The 19980-nt window shown below is 39.1% G+C and overlaps 1 protein-coding gene across 1 annotated transcript; it reads left to right on the forward strand.

The window, feature by feature from the left end:
• Positions 1-465: 465 nt before the first annotated feature.
• On the forward strand, positions 466-13895 carry LOC108138318 (protein Wnt-6). The gene is made up of 4 exons (XM_017260477.2): positions 466-1744; positions 10915-11138; positions 12360-12880; positions 13155-13895. Exons 1-4 carry the CDS (start codon positions 1683-1685, stop codon positions 13614-13616), a joined length of 1269 nt encoding a protein of 422 aa, XP_017115966.1. The 5' UTR covers positions 466-1682; the 3' UTR covers positions 13617-13895.
• Positions 13896-19980: the final 6085 nt, after the last annotated feature.

Genomic DNA, 19980 nt, shown 5'->3' on the forward strand with positions numbered 1-19980 from the left:
GGCTTGAAATGGCGAAATAAAAACCTATTCTTAGCCCAAGTTTGCAATTACAATTTTTGAAAAATATTAAGTTCGTAAGATGCTTAACATTGACTTTCTTTTCTCTATTCGAAAAAATTCTTTTAAATAGTGTTGAAGAAGAGTACACACATTAAAATGTGCATAAAAAACTGCTTTTTTATTTTGTTTTATTTTATCATTACAAAAAATTTGCTTCTCTGGCATGTGAATATTGTGTTTTCCGATTTGTCTCATCCATTTACCCTTCACTTTATGCCCAATCAATGCGATCTGGCCCATTGTGCGTTGGGGGAAAAGAACAGAACGCCACAGATTTTGAGCGCTCGGATCGCGCATGAGTGAAATAAATTTTCACGCTTCCAAACGGAGCGTCAGCAGAGCAACTAAAGTGGAGGAAGAGACTTTTCGACGGCGACGTATCACAATCAGAAACGATCCGACAACCGGCCGACAACCGACGTCCATTCATAGAGTGCCTTATATTTTTTTTGTGGGGTCGCCAGATCTCCCCGATCCGATCCGTTCCGTTCCTATACTATCCGATCCGATCCGATCCGCAGAATCGGTATTCGGTTATATTTCGCGAGTGAGGTTTTTCGCGAGCGCAGAGGAGGTGGAAAATCCCACGGTTGTTACGAGTTTACGTTCTCGAAATGATCGGCTAGCGATCCCTCAGATTCAGATCCACACGAACGGTGGTCAGTGCGAGTGTTCCGATCGCGAGAAGAATTCTCCTCTCGAATGTGCGTCTTGTGATATGTTGGGAACATGGGAAAAACGGGCGCAAAGGATGCGCCACAGCTTCAGCAAAGAACGAAATTAACAAAAACATAAAAGGAGCACGGAAAAAAAGAAAGATTCGGCCCAAAAGGCACAACGAATATAAAAATCAAAATAAAAAGTGCGGACAAAAGCAGAGTCGCGCGACTTGGGTCTTCGGCCTGGGATTCTGATTAAAGCGCGCGTTTAATTTCATTTTTTACGCTACTCCCTGGTCATCGAACACACATCCTACACCCCGCCATATACCATATCCCCCAGCCAGTGGGCCCAAAAAAAAAAACAAAAAAATAATAAAAAAAAAACAATTCCCCAGTTGGACTCCACCCTTGGCCAGGTTTTTGATTCGCTGTTCAACTTTTTGGCCTGGAACTTTTTGTTTGTTTCGTTCGCCTGTATCGCGAAACCTGGCCGACAACTCCTTGGCAATATTCCTTTTGACCGCTGCTCAGTACGCCGGCAGCTTTCTCCGTGTGCGTACGCAGCCTCTGCCGCAGACAGCAGCAGAAAAACCAAAAACAAAAAGTGAAAGATCAGGAAAGATCAGCCAGATCACCCAGATCTCCTTGGATCAGAACGGTGATCATGTCGCCCGGGATTCCGCCAAAAACCGCCAACTTCCCCCTGACGAAATATATAAAAAAAATCCACTCAACTCGAGCAGCTTGATTAATTCGCACACGTCAACGATATTCAAATAAGCATCTCGTGTACTCATCGTGGCCGCAATAAAAACGGCTTTAACTTTAACTACCTGCCAAAAGAAGAAACAACAACAAAAACATTATATTTATATAGCACTCGCTCACTGAAAAAAACAGAAACAGCTCAACGGGCCAAAATTTGGTTTGTTGCCGCTGCACTTGGCGGCTCCAATCGATATGCGTTTGCTCATGGTAATTGCAATTTTAATATTCGCAATGCCAATGACTGGATTCGGCTGGTAAGTGGCATTAAATTAACTAATAAAAACATTCCTACAAAGTATCAGCATTTAAAATATGAAAATATATTTAAAAAAACTCAGTTAACTTAACAAAACATTTCTGCTGTAATTTACTGTTTGTAATATTATTTTCCATACCAGGTCAAGAACAAATTAAAGAATTAAAGTTGTTTGCTAGGTCAAACTTTAAGTACCTTGTTTATATAGCAACGTTTTATCGTTGGAAAAACGAAATTAAAATTAAGTATGTATGTTTATTTATTTCTATTTGAAATCATTTAATTGCGAACTGCTACTAAAAAAAACTTTCTATGTTAGTTTATGAATTCGGTTCTTATGGAGAAAAAATCAGTATTTACATAATTAATTTGGCGAATTTTATAATACAAAAAAATTAATATTCAGTTTTTTTCAATACAACTTTACCACTTTTGGAGGATGGTTTGGATGATGGCTAGGGCCGTCAGCTGATACCTGATGATTGAAATAAAAATTAAGCATTCTTGTATTTACCTGTGGTAAATTCACCCCATAAATTCTAAGAAAAAAAAAATAAAGTCTCTAAATATAATCTTTTAGTTTAGTCTTAGCTAACAAAGTCGCTTCTATTTGGCCCGTTGGTGCCCGCTCAACATGCAATTTATGTTCTGTTTCAATGCCAAAAAACCCATTACCACCCGCTCGGGAGGTCTTTTAACCTCAGAGCATCTGTGTTCATGTCAAACCGCATCAATTTACGAGATAGAGATTGGCGTAACAGCTTCCGGTTGAGTAGATCGAAAATAAAAAAGTGCAGGTACCAAAAATAAATGCACAGCCAAAAGCGATCTTAATGGCCAAAATGCAAATGCAAATCCAAATCAGAGCCAATCGAGCGTGGCGACCGACTCGGGGGACCTTCAAAATGTGACGTTTGATTTAGATTTAATTACATGGCAACTTTTCTACTCTCCCTCTTTTTTTTGTGGCCAAAAAAAATATATTGCATAGAAGCGGCTGAAGCCGAAAAACCAAATGACACTTGGAGCAATTTATGCGCGAAATTACAGGCGAAAAGGCGTCCAACGAGATGAGAAAATAAATAAACAAACCGAGGAGGACAGACATCAAATAGAAAGAAAAATAGTGACGGGTAGGAAGGGGCTACCTTCTTACACATAAGTTATGCACTTTGCCAAAATATTTGCCAGCAAAGTGGCATCAATGAATTTGGCCAAAGAGGTCTGCATTTGTATTTATTTGCCAAAAGGTAGAAATATTGCGGCTGTCAACGGCAGCGAAAGCCGAAATTTGCCAGGTCGGCAGGGTGGCTAAAAGGGGGCGGCGTGGGCGTCGCGTGGCGTAGACTGCATGACGATTTTGTGGCTTGCAAATATACCCATTATATACCTTTTTTATTTGTATTTTTATTTTCATGAATTTAATTTGAGTTCTGTGCAACTGGGCGCGTCAGCAAGCGACGGTGGACACCCGAAAAATTAAAGGAAAAGGTGGTGGGCTGAAAAGTGGATGGGTGTTTCCATGCTGCATCCAATTCAATTGGCACTTTTTCACAATAAATTAATTAAATAATTAAAGCTCAAGTTCAGCGCTGTCAGTTCTTTTTGCCGCCTTTTGATGTCGAACGCTGAACGAGAGATGTGGCCACATAGTAGAGGCGAATTGTCGTCCACCCAAAAGGTGCACAGAAAACAAAAATTAAACCAAAAACGTCTGCCTTTGGTTGTGCCACTTTCTACGCTTCATCTGTGCCGGTCAAGGGAGCCGCCAAAAATGCAACCAAAAAATAATTTATTTAAATAAAAAAACCAGCCAAACTGATGACAGTCTGCAGGCCATGAAGGGTGACAGATGAACCGACTGACTGAGGTGTTAAATTATTGCTGATACCACTTAAGCACTCAAGTAGTAAACAAAAAATATTTGGAAATACTTTTAAAAGAATATAAAAAGCCGACAAAAATTGGAAATAGATAAGTGTAATTTAATCTTAAAAATTTTTTTTAGGGGTAGGGCTTAGTAATTTTAAAACTTAAATTAAATTCGTTATATACCAAAATTTAAAGACTACTTTTATGGTAAGGTTTTGATACATGGTATATTGATATATTTGCATCAACTCATAATTGCGGATAAAATATTTTTAGCTTTCATTATTTATTGGCGTAAATTGTTCCACTAAGGACACATTAAAATTCCCTTAGCTATTTTAATAATCAAGCTAATTGTTGAAATTAATTACCCACTCATTCAATATCCCAAATTTAACTGACACATTCAACAAAATATTAGTAAATCCATTCCAATCCATCAGCTGCCTAAATGCACGAAACGGATCGATCAGTTTTCAATAAACGATCGAATGCGGATCGACGTAATTTAAATTTTACAATGGGTCCGGAAATAGCTAAAACGAAGCGATTTGGGGGGCTTACAGCCCCACAAAATCATATCTCATTTTGTTTGTGTGCATTTTGCGAAATTCGCAGGCAAAGTGCATTAAATCAAACGGTCGTTGTGTGAGCGATTGAGATCATAATCGATGGGCCAGAGATGAGCAAATGTGGATCGGCGGGGATCGTACTCGTATAGTGTGTAGATGTTCCGTTAAATGAATGGAAATTCCAGGCAGCAGAGGGACCTACAAGGGGCATCAGCCAATTACAGAGAAACTTACAACAAATTGCCGTTGATCGGGCAGAAATTTAGCGCTGATGTGTCTGGAATTTAATTAAAACCAGCGCGCGAGACGATGATGAAGATCTTGCAATTTGCGAGATCTGATGCTGCTGTTTGGTTTTTGCCCCCCAAAAGCCCTAAATGAGCTCATTTCCGTTGAGAAAATCATTTGACATTTGCTGGCGACTTCCTGCTTTTCATTCAATATGCAATACACATTTTCATTCATCGAAAATCGGTTCAGTCAGTGCCCATGCTCATCTTTTGATTTTTCATCTATTTTTCTTTTGGCATTCGCAGCATGTGAAATGGTAATTAATGCCAGGCGCGGCGTTTATGGGTTAAGGCAAGCCCGAGGGGGTGGTTGGTGGCCCAGTGGCCACTTAGTCTCAAGCTGCGTTGGCTCCACAGTCGGTGGTTGCATCAACAACATTGCTCATACGCCCCGTGCAACCACGATATTATCTCTGCCGCAAATTTGGCACACTTTATGAGCCAGCAGAAGCAGAAGCAGCAACAGCAGCAACAGCAGCAGCAGCAACAAACACCCCCAACAAAACGCAAAAACAGCACAATAATTATGTTCAACTAACGAGCAGACAAAACTCGGCCAATTGCCAAAATCCAATGCAGATGAGTTGATTATGAGCAGCAAAAAAGAGTCTCTGACACAATTCGCTCGACATTAACGAGAGTCTCAGTGCTTGCCTGCGTGTCTGTAGAGAAAGTTTCACGTTCAAGTGTCTTTCCCCAACCTCAACCCCAAAAAGTAGCTACTTACCAAGGCCCTAGATGTTGCAAATCTTTTAATTAAGAGTCATGCCATTTGTTTATTTTGTTAATTTGTCGCTTTCCCCCCGTTATACTGTCGAATGTGTCTGTCTTCGGCCTGTCTGTCGTCTGCATCATAATTAAATTGGATGACGAAACAAAAGAACACGACAAGGGTCAAGTTGGAGGACATTATGGCACATGAACAGGTAGAGGGCCAACCCAAGATGTCTGTCAGGCAATGTGAGTCGAGTGCCCCAAGAATACGTACATGTCGTCATCTCAAAAGGATGATGATGCACTGCGATCAGGGATCTTAGGAAAGTACGGAAGCTTATTTATAGCGAACGTAAATAAAAAGAAATTATGATTGTTTATAACAACTTTAAGAAAATTGGAATTGTTTTAAAACTCTAAGTTAATTTGAATCTCTACACAAATCTGCTTTTCCTTTCATAATTTGGTAATGTGAATATAAGTTCATTGTAATCTATATATCTATATTGTAATTGTAATCTATATATCTATATCTATATATATATATATATATATATATATTTTCAAGCAACCAAGACTTTCTTTTTATAATAAATCCATACTGTCAAATACTAAAACTAATAATAATTTAGAAAAACTATATATTGAAAAGATTAATATTTTTTATTAAAATATTTTTTAAATTAAATAATTTGTTTACCTTATGACATACATTTATTAAATATCTCATGACAGACAAATAAAATAATTTTATATTTAATCTATACTTTTCCCAATCATAATATTGTCAATTTTTCGTCGTATCAACATTTTTGTCTAATGGCGCTGGCATTCTAAGCCCCATGGAATCCTTGTCCATCAGCCAGTGCCCAATTCTTTGTTCTCACAACCTCAATCACTGTGATTAAGCACAGTTTAGGCATCCTTGACATGAACATGACCATGTCCGTGCGCCGATGATCGTTACCTAAGGCCAGCTACGCCTATTTGAGCCATAATTAAGTTAAACGTTGTCGCAATTTGCGCACCTCAAAGTCACCAAGTCCGAGATTGATGTCGCCTTTGTAGGCCCAGGGAGTTAAGTGAAGTTAAGGCACTTAAGGCTAAAGTTGAAGTCGTGCCCTGCCCACTGGCACTGGAGGAGGCTTGTTAAAGGAATGACATTGCCTGGCGCAAGAAATACTCATAGTAAATATGCCTGAATTATTAGCCAGCGTTTTTGTTGCGCCAATTGGACATGGACATGCCTGGGAAACAGTACGAATAGCTAAGTTTTATGATTCCAGCATTGACACAAAAAAGGAGTTTAAAGCCAGTGATTTAGGTATAAAAAAATAGAAAAGACTTTTTGGATGTTATCTAAGAATTCAAATTATTAAGACAATTACGGATTCAGTTAAAGTTTTTGATTGCATTTTACATTATTGTTATTTAATTTACTAACAATATTTAGGTCACTATATTTTGGTATCGCTCAGGGTTCGGTATAAAAAGAAATAGGGGTTTTCTGAGTTCCAAAGCGACGGCGCCAACACGTTAATATGCTAATTGCCAAATGACAAACGCCAGTTTCTTTGATCCCCCCTCACCACCAAAAAAAAGGTGCAAAAAAGCAGCATGCGGCGCCCACACACGATGCCGCACCCACCGGATCAGATCGGTTCCCAACTCCCAGTCATGTCAACACCTTTTCGGTGTTTCTTATTTATTTATTTACGTTTTTTGCCAGTAGCCGTGGCTTGGGGGGACCTAATCGATTGTCAATGCTGCCGCCCACATCAAACGCTTCTCCCTCGAAATTCGTATGCACAAGAGATCAGCACTTGCGCCGAGGCATTCTGTAGACAAATATTTGAGCGCGTAAATGAAACTGACCAGCCACAACAGCACTTGACTTGGCCGAGTCAGAAATCCAACGGACCAGCTCAGAGTCAGGCAGTCAGAAAAGTCAGAAAATAAAAACAGACAGAGAGCCAGCCGGGCGACCAATCCAATGGCCATTCATTCACTTGTCAACGCTTTGTTTAAATACTTTGCCACTCGCATGTTGACAAGTGGTTTAAGTCGTTGATTTGTTTACACTGACCCCAGGGGAAGGTGGGGAAGATTGTGGCATAGAGGAGCGAAGGAGCTGGACAACCTGCTCAGGCAACTCACAATAATAAGTCAATCAAACGATTTTACTTATTTACAGGGACATATAGAGATAGCAAGTAAAGAAAACTGCAGCAAAGGCAAAAGTATTTTGGGGAAAATTAATTGTTTTAAATAAATAGTTTTCATGAAATTATACATTTAAATTGTATCATTTATTTTGGAAAGTTCTTAAATTGGTTTAAGCATAATTATTAATTATAATTCGGAACTTTCTTACTTTGCCAAATGAAAAAAATAAGTAAATTTTAAATACTAATCTTGTTATAAGTTATCCTTAAAGTTTTCACAAAATATAATGCTTTATATTTTGTTTAGAAGATGCTTTAAGAGTTTTTAACTAATGATTTAGTTTTAAAATTTAAATTTATTCAATGGCTTACAGTTGCCGAAATTTTCTGCTATCTTTGCTTTCTTGAGCCTGCATTTTACTGAAGCTTATTCTGTAAACTAAGCAATATTCAAAATAAAATTTAAAACATTCCCGCAAAATTTTGCGAAATTCCCGCAAAATTTCAAAACTTTTGGTAACCCACTTATAGTATCTTCAAGTCCATGGGGTATGGGATAGTATGGGAAATTTCAACCACTTGTCTGTTTGGGACTACCAAACCAAACCGGGCACTTTGATCAATGCCAAAGCACCCAAAGAGAGAGAAAGGCAGATACAAAGGGAAAGAGAGGGAAAGCAATCACTGAAAGTCCATTGAAGCCTATAACGACACCCATACCAGGCCAACAAACGCACACGTTTACTGGAAGCAAAATAAAGATACGTTGCCAAGTGTTGCCTTACTGGACGGGATGGTATGGAATAGTATGGTATGGCATGGAATGGTATCGTATGGGATGGCATATGGGAGAGGGGGAACGGGAAGGGAATCGAAGGGGGCAGAGGGATCGGAAGAGGGACCTGAGAGACCTGAAGTTGTGCTGGCTCCTTTTCATGTTTGCCGACAACTTCGCTGCCGACTTCGCTGCCAAGTAAACTTCAGTTCAACTTCAAAAACCAAAAAGTGTCGAACGATCGGTTGCTCCACTCTCTGTGCGGCTATTTTCCGCTTAACAAAAATCTCCTTTTTTTGTGTTGTGTTGTGTTTTGAGTTGCTATTTGTGTTCGGTGGTGGTGGCAACTTGTGTGGTTGAAAGGTGTTTGAGTTCTTTAGATCTCTCCAGTCATCAACGCAACGCAGCCAAGACGTCATCATCATCAAAGCAGCAACATCTAGAGTAGCAGCAGCAGCAACAGCAGCAGCAGCAACATCTAGATTCCCAACAGCAACATCTCGATCGAAGATGAAGATGATCATTGTGATTTGAACTTCAATTGTTTCTACTTTGTTTACCAGCGCGTCTATCATTTGAAGTTTGTGTTTGGCGGTCGAGAGGCGATAGCGATTGTTTTTGTTGCCTTTTGGAGTTAATATTTTCGTTAAGTACTTGTGCGTGCGTGTGTCTGCTCTATTTGTTATTTGATTTTTTGTTTCATTTTGTAGCTATTAAGTTGTCATAATCTCCTCGAGTGTTCTGGAAGTGTGTGTACATTTTTTTGTGGCATTGCCACAGGGAGCCACAGTGCAACAGCCAGGTGGCAAAAGCAACCCAGGTGGGCATCGATAATGGGAATTTGAAGCGGTTCAAGTGGTTTATCTACTTGCTCTGAGAAAATTGGGAGCACCAGAACTGGGTTATCAGATATGCGGGAACGATGAGAATTTTTAAAATAATAATAGTTATAATTTTAACTTTGTGAATAATTTAAAAATTAACTAAACACATAATTTAAAAATACATTTTTATTTATAAGCAAATAATTAAATATTTTTATTTATACAAGGAGTAAGCTCTAACTATTTAATCTGGATAAATCGTAATCGTTTAAAATGTATTCCCAATCGCGAAAACACCCGGATAGCGCTTTCATGTAACGCTATGTTTTTGCAAAACATAGTAAAATTGGTAGTATATATCTGAGACAACAAATCCGATCCACCAATCATCCGGTTATTAGCATATTTGTCGGCTAAGCTTCCACTTATGAGTTTGGCGCCATCCAATGCGTAAATCATTCCGCACACAAGTTCATTAAAAATAGTTGTATTTATTTATTTATACTGCTTAGCCGAAATCTGTCTGCGTTTATTTTTCTAAAATCCCAAAGCTGCAGAAAGCCAAAGGCAAAAACACAAAACTTCCAAAAGATGAACTCAATTTTTGTGCTTTTTTTGGCTTTGTTCGTCGTCATATGCTGCGTATACGTAATGGCGACCATAAAGAGGTCCTCATCCATTGTTTATTGTTATAAAACCGAAGCGTTGCCAAAAGTCGATCAATATAATTTCACCCACACTTACGCACACCAACATTTCGCAATTTTCCCAATCGATGCAATTTTCGTTTTCATTTTGAATGCCATTTGCCGGCTGGTTCTGCGGCGTTAAAATTTAATTTAGGTGGAAAATTAATAATTACCCAACAATGTGGGTGCAGTATGCACACACATATATCTGTGTGTATACCTATAGTAAAATATATATTCATTTTGAGATCGACTTGTCGGGTATGTGTCAGCATTCAGAAGCGGCCACTGAAAATTGTTACTGCGGCTATCGCTCGCCTTTTGCGCTGATTTATGTTTTTCCATTTCAGATTTATGACTTTTTAATAGCTCAATCGCTCGGTTTTTCGCCTTTTTTCACATTGCACATTCGCGTGAAATTTACTTTGGCTGTTCGTGAACTTTGCGCCGATTTCCAGTTGTGTGGAAAGTGTTTCACATGGTTTATGCTCTGTCCACTTCGAGATCAGGGGTAAATAAAGCGCCTAATAGGGCCTGCTGCTTCGGTTATTTCTGCTGCTAGTTTTGCTCTTACCCCAAGCACCGATTGATCGATTTGTCCATCATCCATTGCTTCCAGCGAACTGCGATTGGTATTTTCAGAACCATAAAAGTGAGTGGAACACTCTCAGCTGAGTCAGTCTAAAAATACAAGAAATCACTGCCAAAGCTTCGGCGAACTTCAAAATGTGAGCTACGTTCAGATTATTCATCGATGACAAAGTGCTTGGTCTGATAAATGCCTTCGGGTCAGAGACAAACCCTCGAAGGAAAACAAAAAGTTGGTCATAGATAATCAAATACGTGATTGCTTATCGTATCTGACGTTAAAGATTTGAGTGTGCCCTAGGCGGAAACTATGGATAATACGTTACTGAAATGTTTGCAAGAAATTAAAATTGAAACCAGTCAGGCTCGTTCAGGTTTTCAGTTAAAACTTTTCTTTTGAGTATGGATCAGTTTTAGCAAAAACTTAAAATACTGTTGGTCGATATTATTTTATCATCTGAAAGATTTGAGCCGACTTAACTTAGACCTACATACTCAAAGTCGTTGAATGTAAAATTCAAAGCTAATTACTAATTTTCAGATTTAAGTTTTGTTTTTACTTATGGATGTTATATTTCCATTTGAAGCGTATGCTAGTTTTTTAGTTGTAGTACTCTGAACGTAAGAAGTACCTAATAAATATAAAACGTAAAAACCAATGGATTATTATTTTTTTCAGGGCCGAAGGCACCAACATCCTTCTCGATCCAAATCTAATGTGCAAAAAGACACGTCGTCTGCGGGGCAAGTTGGCCGAAATCTGCCGACACGATTCGGCCCTTCTCAAAGAGATCATCATCAATGGCATCAACCTGGGCTTCCGCGAATGCGAATTTCAATTCCGCAACCGGCGGTGGAATTGCACTGTTCTGCGCAAGAGCATGAGGAAAATCTTAATGCGTGGTAAGTAGTTTTCCAGAGTCGAACGAAACTAGTTTTATAGGTGGAGGGGTACTGCTCTCACTTTATTATGCAGTGCCAACAGGCAACCTGTCAACACTCTCTGAGTCACACAGAGTGAAACCAGGTGGAGATGCTATCGCAGTTTGCCTGCCTAATTACAACTCATCGTTGCACGCCCCGACTTTATTTTATTTTACTTAATTTCTTTTGGGTTGTCATGGACAAGGCCTTGCAGACCGCACCATCCATCAAGTTGCATAATAAAAATGCAGCGACCCGCGCTGATGAATAGCGCCTGAAATGAGCCTACAAAGCTGTCAATTTTAATAAATTATTGCACAGGAAAAAGGCAGGCGAAAAGAGGAGGACTGATCCTCGTTCGCTCGCTGCACTTAATGACGACAATGCGCAAACAAAACACATACCAAACGGTGGGTATGTGCCATAAATTCCACGGACGTATGCACCGAAATTCTCCCTTTTTTTCTGGATTAAAGCCTCGCCCTGTCAACTTGTCAGCAAAAAATAATACAATCTCGAAGAAGTGTCTCGTGTAACACTCCATTTTAGGGTGGTTCAAGACATATCACCTGTCGCGAAGGAAAAAGAACCAGCACTTCACCTTCGAGCGCATTACAAGCTTATGCAAATTAAAAACCGAGCGATTACATTTGCGATTCGGATTTCGATTTCGCTTTCATTAAACGTGACTGTAAACACCACGAGTCACAAGCGGACATTTGCGATTTGTGATTTGCATAGAGCAGCGATCGTTGATTGGTGATCGCCAATCGAACAAGCAATAAATCATTTTGTCGCCGAGACTGACAAATTAAAATCAATCAGGCGACACGTGCTGACAAGGCTAATGATTGAGGATTGATTGAACGTGAGGCAAATCGGTTGTAGCACAGGGTGCTCTTTTTATTTAAGCAATTGGGAATAATTTAAAATAAACATATGCATTTTTATAAAAGAAATGTAACCATAACCAGCATTATTAATAATTAAAGCAGTGGGTTGATATTGTGGGTCGAAAAACAAGACAAAATGGTTTTTAAAGTTGTGCAAATATATTTAATTTTATTAATTTATTATTAAGTTATGATATGATATTAAGATTGTGATTTTCTTCTTATTAGGGATATTTAAAATTAGCTTGACAATATACCTGCATTAAATAGATGAAATAAAATAAACATTTTTTTCTCCCTTTTCCAGACTCCCGAGAGACGGGCTTCGTAAACGCGATCACAGCCGCTGGAGTGACCTACGCGGTGACGAAGGCGTGCACGATGGGCACGTTGGTGGAGTGCTCCTGCGACAAGGCGCACATGCGCAGAAACGGCGGACAGCCCCAGATGGTGACGGCGGCAACCGCAGAAGCCGCATTAGAGCGGCAGCAGGAGGCGGCGATGTTGCGACAACAGAATCCCCTGCTGGATCCACATCTCAGTCTACAGGAGCGAATGAATCGAATCAACAACGGCAGTACCATGACGGATTTATCCCCGCTGGAAAGCAGGAACGGGCGGAATCGCAAGCCCGGTGGGAGGCGGGGGCGTCGCAAATTCTGGGACAACATCAAGTTTCCCGAAGGGCAGTGGGAGTGGGGCGGATGCAGTGACAACGTCAACTTTGGCCTTCGTCACTCACGGGTTTTCCTCGACGCCAAGCAAAGGCAACGGCGGAGCGATCTGGGCACGCTGGTCAAGTTGCACAATAATAATGCTGGCAGATTGGTAAGTACAATGTTTACTTTAAAATCATTGAAAAGGGATATTAAATAGCCTAGTTAAGTACTAGTCAAAGTTGGATTTGATTCTAGCAAATATTTATAAAGCACATTTCATAGATTTTTCAAAGTGTAATTTAATTTAACCCTTTAATTTACTTTGCAATTCAATTTAATTTTAACAAAACGGGAAACCCAGCAATAGATTTCAAAATTTAAATTAAATTGATATTTAAAGTTTTAAAAATATGTTTTAAAATTTAATGCTGGTATCCTTCCAGGCCATTCGCGATGCCATGCGGCTGGAGTGCAAGTGCCACGGGCTGTCCGGCTCCTGCACGGTGAAGACCTGCTGGCTGAAGATGCCTCCGTTCCGGGAAGTGGCAGGACGACTGCGCGACCGATACGACAGTGCCAGGAAGGTGACGTTGCGCAACGATGGGAATAGCTTTATGCCCGAGATTCCGCACACAAGGCCGGCGAACAAGTACCAGCTCGTATTCGCGGATGATTCGCCCGACTTTTGCACACCCAACGCGAAAACCGGGGCGTTGGGAACCCAGGGTAGGGAGTGCAATGTGACCAGTTCGGGATCCGATCGCTGCGATCGATTGTGCTGCAATCGAGGACATACTCGCAGGATTGTCGAGGAACAAACCAATTGCAAATGCGTTTTCAAGTGGTGCTGTGAGGTGACATGCGAAAAGTGCCTGGAGCATCGAGCAGTTAACACATGCCTTTGAGTGAGCAGCCACACCATTATTCACCATCATTATTTGTATTATTTTCTTCGGTTTAGTCAGGAATAGAATTTTGAAAGCTTTCCATTTCGCGTGATAGAAAACACACACACTTACAGAGAAAACGTTTTAAGTATTAACTAACAAGTAAACACGAGTATCTCTAATCTTTTAGCTAGTTGTAAATAAGAAATAAAACTCACGTAAACATGCCTATATCATTCATATGCCAATCGTGTAAGCCTTGTAAATAGTTGTAATAAAAATGAAAGAAAAACTAAACCAGAAAATTATTATTATTTAATTTTAATTTTCAGCAGAAGCTTTTTGCAATCCAATCAAATGTTGATAAAGGGTTATGGTAAATTGTTTGTATTCAAATATTTTTTATATAAACATATATTTTAAAGCACTCTATTCAAATTATTTATGCTATGACATATTTATGCACTTTTCTTTATTGAAGTTTATTTTCTAAGATCACTTAAATACCTTCTTTTTTTTAAGTTACAACTCCGCCTGTCATCCAATTAATTGCAAACAAATTGAATTTTAAGTAACCAGATTGTCTACAACAAAATTATATGCTAAACGGAAATGTATTTTAAATCGATTCGCCCATTGATTAAAATCTGCATAAATGATTGAACGTAAATTAATGAAGACAATACAACAACACACAAATCGATTGAACAGACTGGCAGCAGAAAACAAGTTCCCAGTTCCATTCAAGTGTATGTATCTATCTTTTGGGCATAGTCATTCCGTTGACTTTCCCATAAATTAACACAATTTTATTGTTGTCGACACGAGATTAAAATCTATAGAAATTTGCCTAAACAGCAAACAAAAGTTCGATGACAACGAAAAAAATGCAAAACGCATTTTGAACAGAATGAAAATTGATTTGCCATTGTGCATAAATTACGATTCACAGTCAGATCAATTGAGCGCCATCGATCTTTGGGTGCATAAATTAAGAAATCAAATCGTTGTCGCTTAATGCATGTAATTAAATGAATACCATATTGTGATGTTCCATCCTAAGCAACAGAAGCCAACGATCATGCATTATAAATTATGTTATCAGCAAAATGAAAGTCATTGGACTTGCAAATAGGATAACCAGAAGTTGTTGATGAATGGGCTAAATCGTTTAGTGTTTTTTACTAATTTTATTTGTGGGTGGGATTTTATTTCAAACTGAATTAGTTTGAGAGTGGTACACAAAAATAAACTTTCTGAATTAGGTCGACAACATAGTAACAAATATTTACTATGACTTAATATTGTATACATAAGGAGCTTAGCCAAAGCTCTCACCCAACCAAGAACAGAATTAAAGAATCCAGAGAGTTATCCAATACCAAGACCGAATTCCGATCCATTTGCCTACTTGGAGCTGATTGTGGAGCTCTTTTTTGGTTTATTATATTGGGGCTGCCGAGAGGACAAGCCCATGCCAGCGATAAGATACTCCAACGGCAACATCAGCGGCAGCAACTCTCCAAAAGCAACAACTAATTAACAATCGCATTCATTTTATTTATCGTACAAATGCAAACCGCTTGACTTCCAAAAAAATAAGAGAGAAACAAAAGACGAAAACCGTATCTGCATGCATTTATAAAGCCTCCGATGTGGATACGGGATTGGGTTCCAGATTGGATTGGGATTGTGGAATCTTCTTGGCCGCTGCTCTGGCTTTGGTTCACTTGACTGAACAAAATGTACGCCGAGATATATGTGCGTTGGGATCTCATCTCTTCTCCTCCGCCTTGCGTTGTTTTTCCAGATTCCAGTGGCTTTATCTTGGGCGCGTTAATGAGATTTGCTTGTATCTGAAGCCATTCGGTAGATGCGTATCAGTGGATTTCAATTAATTGTGGCGACGCTTATTAGTCATCCATCTAACAAACTAAACACGAGACTGGCGCTACCTCAATCTCACTCCGTGTCCATTATATTTTCTAGAGTGCCATTGACCTCCGACTGACCTTGGCTGCATCTTTTTCTGGTATGTTAATAAAATTAAATTAAATTTAATGATGTTTTTGGGCCAAGAAAAATATGCCACCAAAATGTTACAGTAAAAATAAATATTCTCACAGGCTTTAAATTTAAATAAATTTTTTTTTAATTTTTAAAATAAGCCCTTTTTGCCGAAGAATGGTAAATTCTAAACATCATGTTTAGTTGTAGCTAAAAATAAAATAATTTATTCTTAACTTTAGTTTTGATCAACTTTCGAATGATTTGATTCCGATTAGGCATTATTTGTGTAATTCTATCATATTAATAAAACTATTAGGCATTTTTTTTCTTTCTCTGCAATTATTTTCTGTGAACGCGGCTAATTTTGTTTCAAGTGGCGCCTATAATGGCGCCCCTTATCAATCTGATGTATAGGATATATATATATATATATGTGCCTATATAGACACCAACTAATGGCTTAATTCGGAGGTGTACGTATCGATTCTCAATGATCAGGCTGCAGGAACCATTTTAGCCAAATTGCAGTTCTTGGCCAGCAGTTCTCTCAAAAGGAGAAGCAAACCACAAACACAACGGCAGACGGGGCGCTACAACAATAAAGAAGAACAACTATTAAGACCGCTTGAACGCCTGTCCGGGATCCAAACAGCAACGAAAAACTACAGAAACAAAACCTGAAACATGAAATTCCTGCGTAATTTGTAAGGAAAGGCGTGAAGAACACCAACGAAGGCAACACCTTAATTAATGTTATTAAAATGGAACGAACGACCGACCGATGGACCTGGAACCTGGAACCTGCAACCTGGAGAACCTGCAACCTGGACCTCAACCTGGGTCCAGAAAGAGACCTACAGCCCGAGAAGGCTCAAAAGACAACCCGAAGAAGTGGAAAAGAAGAAGGCAAGCGTAAAAGAATGTGGCAAAAAAAGGGAAGGGAAAAAGGCTAAAGCAAAAAGGGTCGATCGTCCACAAAACTCTTCTTTGGGTTGGTCAATCCATGACTTTGACTCTGAAAGTGGCTATGAATTTAGAAATAGTGGCCATGGAAAATCGGGAAATCTAGAAGAGATTATGGTGATATGAAACCGATTTAATAAAATTATAAGCTAATTTTTTAAAGCAAATCAAGATTTAATAAATCATATCCTAACAAAAATGTGGTATATATAATTTTTAATTTGATCTAAAATTAAATAACTGGGACTTGTTTTTTTGGTGTAAGTTCTAAAGGACATTATACCCAAAAATGGTGAAGTACCACAGCTTACAACATTTAAGACTTTAAAAGTTTTTTAAATTTACAGGCCCTTAAGGGATTTCTTTGAAAAGTTCCCAGGCAAAATGCAAAAATGTGGCCATCTGGTGATCAGACACGCTCCATAAGCAAAACTGGAGACTTCTCCACTGATTCCTTTACAAAATCCATGGTCTACCCGAGTTAAAGTCGCTGTCCATTGTGGCTGGGTTCCCAGCGTTCTAAGACGTTAAGGCAGATTTATCACTGGACACTCTGGAGCGCTGACTACTTGACATATTCATTAAATTTGCCACATTGTTGCCGGCAAAGAGACGGCAGACAAAGGAGATGATGCTCATCATTTTGACACCTTAATGTGGTAATTAGGGTTTTCCCCCACTTCCTGCGCTCGCTGCCGCTGAAGATCCTTAAAAGCCGATGATCGTGAGCAAATATTAACACAGATCGGATCGCAAAGATCGCAGATGGATGGGCAACGCCCTACTCTGCTCCGACTTCTCCGACCCTTAACGGTTTACGGCGAATTGGCTTAAATTATTTAAAGATTACAACCTCCAAGCGGGGCACAAAAAGGAGGCAAAGATAAGGAAAAAGATCATCACCCCGAACGATCTGTCTGCATTTGCGATCGTGAATCCTTTTTCGGGTGTGAAGATTATGACACAGCAGAAATGGCAGGCGGCGGAACCAAAACGAAACGAAAGTCGCTGCCAGCAATTAATTTCAAATTTTTTTTCTGTCCTCATGGCAGCAGGGCAGCAGGGCAGCTGGGTCCCAAGGTGATCCAAAGAAATTGCAGACAAATTAAGATAAATGAATTGTTTAATTGTTCCATGGGGCGCAGGATTTTTTGTGCTCTGTGCCCTGCTAATATGACTTGTAATGTGAAAAATGAGTGAAGGGGTAAGGCTCTATACAATGTTGTGTTTAACAGATGAAAGCAGCTGATTTGGAATATTGCTTTTGGGATCAATAAACCATAGTTTTTGTTTAATTAATGAATGAGAGTTCATGTCAAAGTTCATTCGACTTAAACAAATTTTTAAAAACGCTGCTATGAACATTTAAATTTTACAGACAACCCACAGATTTTAAAAATATATGTCCTTTAATAACATTATATACAATTAAATATAGAAGATATAATAATTGATGTTTATTTTCAACAAAAAAATCCTTGAACTTTCTTTTCAAAATTGTAAGTCATTGGAGTAATCAATTTTTTATCTTATCCTTATAATCCTAAATCCTAAAAACATAAGAATAGCCCTGATTGTATGTTTTGCCTTATAAAAATAAATTTAATGTTCATAAATAGTTTTATTGCATTTGTCGGCAGCTTAAAGTATTTCCTATCCATAAAAGTTTCGCAATCAATTTTAGTGTTATTACAATTCTTCATTGCTATTAGTTAAGCATTAACTCAAAAGGCAAGGGAATCATCAATCAAAGTCTTGATGTCTAAATAACACAACACCAAAGTTGAGCCTTTTGTCCAACTTTTGTTGTGGGTTTATTGAGCCTGAGTTCTTAGCCTCGACCACAAAGGACTACCGCGCTAATTAATACCAAACCGAAAGGCAGATCTCGAACCGTTCGTGCTCCAACTCTTGGGCTTAAGCCACACACGGCTCACGATCGCCATCGCCATCTTCATCTCAATCTCCATCTAAGCTAAATAAAGTTATTAAGCCTTGAAGCCAAGAGGGAAATGTTGCAGTGCCAAAAAAAATGGGGCGGAGGGGGGAACAAGAGGAAAGACTGGGACTGGGAAAGGAAAGGCCCAAAACGCAGCATGTGTTAAAATTATATAGAGAGTGCGTGTGTGGACCGTACGAGTGGACCCCCCTAATGGAGATGGGCTCAACTCGGAGTGAATTCGCCTGCCGAAGGCCCGAACTCAGAGTTAATAAAAAACACATAATTGCGTATGTTTTGGGGTCTCTCAGCGGAGATCCTCAGCATCCTTTCGCCCCCCCCAACCCTTTTTCCGCAACATCCCAGCGCCCGATCAAGTGCGAAGTTCTGCGCAAACGCCAAGCGCCTGTGAAAATATGATTTTTGTTGCCATTTCGTGTTTTGCCACTTTGGAGGTCTTCATCATTTTTTCATCGTTGCTCTCGGTTATTGTTGCTGCTGTTGCTGTTGCTGTTGCTGCTGCCGCATGTTGAATGTTGAATGTTGCTGGTTGCCGGTTGCTGGTTGCTGGATTGCCGTATTTGTGTTGATCTTGGTTTTTGTGTTTCCATAAAACTGACCCCATGGGCAGTGAAATTAAGTTGATTTTTAATGCAGTCATGGTGGGTAGTCAAGCCAGGTGGGTCTCTGCCCGTCTTTCTTCCTTTTTCTGCCAGTTCCTGTCTCTTTCTTTTTATTTACATCGATGCAATTCAAAAGATGTGCCCTGGAAAAAATATTTACTTCTTGGTTTTTTTTTATGGAATTTTTTCGAAATTACGATGATATAATAAATTCTTCAAATTACTTACTTCTTTGAGCTTAAATCAGACAAAACATGCTAGCCTTACTATTACATGGATAAATTTGAAGTTTAAGCTAAAGATTCTACAATAGTTTTCTTAGATGAATTTGGTTCTTGGTTTACTAACACATTTATTTTATACAGGGGCTCTTACCACTGCTCCAACTAAAAATCCTTAAAAAACTCAGAAAGAATTCCCATTCATACACTTTTTAAACTCACGGTCATTTGCAAAATAAATAAAGATATCTGATTTATGTAGTCCAATATTTTATTCCTCTGCCATTTCCTCTTACCTTTTATTCAAAGTTTAAATTCATTTAAAACCTATAATAATATTAATTACCCCGCCGTTGCCAATAACAACTAACCCAAAATACTTCCGTCCGCTCCTCTGTCCCATCACTCCCTTCCCTGCTGAACTCCTGCCCACGTTTCCTTCGACGTCGCCATAATAAATTTCAACTTGTCTACACCTATTTTTACAAACATTTAAAAATTATTACACAGTCTTTTTCATTATGCCCGGGATGTGCGGACCCCATGATGCGGCCTGCCCATTGCCCGGGCCTGATGACCTTAAATTAAATGTGCAGCACATGAATTATGTAAGCTGTTTAATAAAG

Source organism: Drosophila elegans, unplaced genomic scaffold, assembly GCF_018152505.1.
Source record: "Drosophila elegans isolate 14027-0461.03 unplaced genomic scaffold, ASM1815250v1 contig_814, whole genome shotgun sequence".
Taxonomy (NCBI): Eukaryota; Metazoa; Arthropoda; class Insecta; order Diptera; family Drosophilidae; genus Drosophila; species Drosophila elegans.

What these genes read in the sequence shown, in the direction of transcription:
- LOC108138318 (XM_017260477.2), top strand. Translation starts at nt 1,683, where the DNA reads ATGCGTTTGCTCATGGTAATTGCAATTTTAATATTCGCAATGCCAATG. An exon ending in GAGGAAAATCTTAATGCGTG is followed by an intron (nt 11,139 to 12,359) that starts GTAAGTAGTTTT and finishes TCCCTTTTCCAG; the next exon opens with ACTCCCGAGAGACGGGCTTC. An exon ending in ATAATAATGCTGGCAGATTG is followed by an intron (nt 12,881 to 13,154) that starts GTAAGTACAATG and finishes GTATCCTTCCAG; the next exon opens with GCCATTCGCGATGCCATGCG.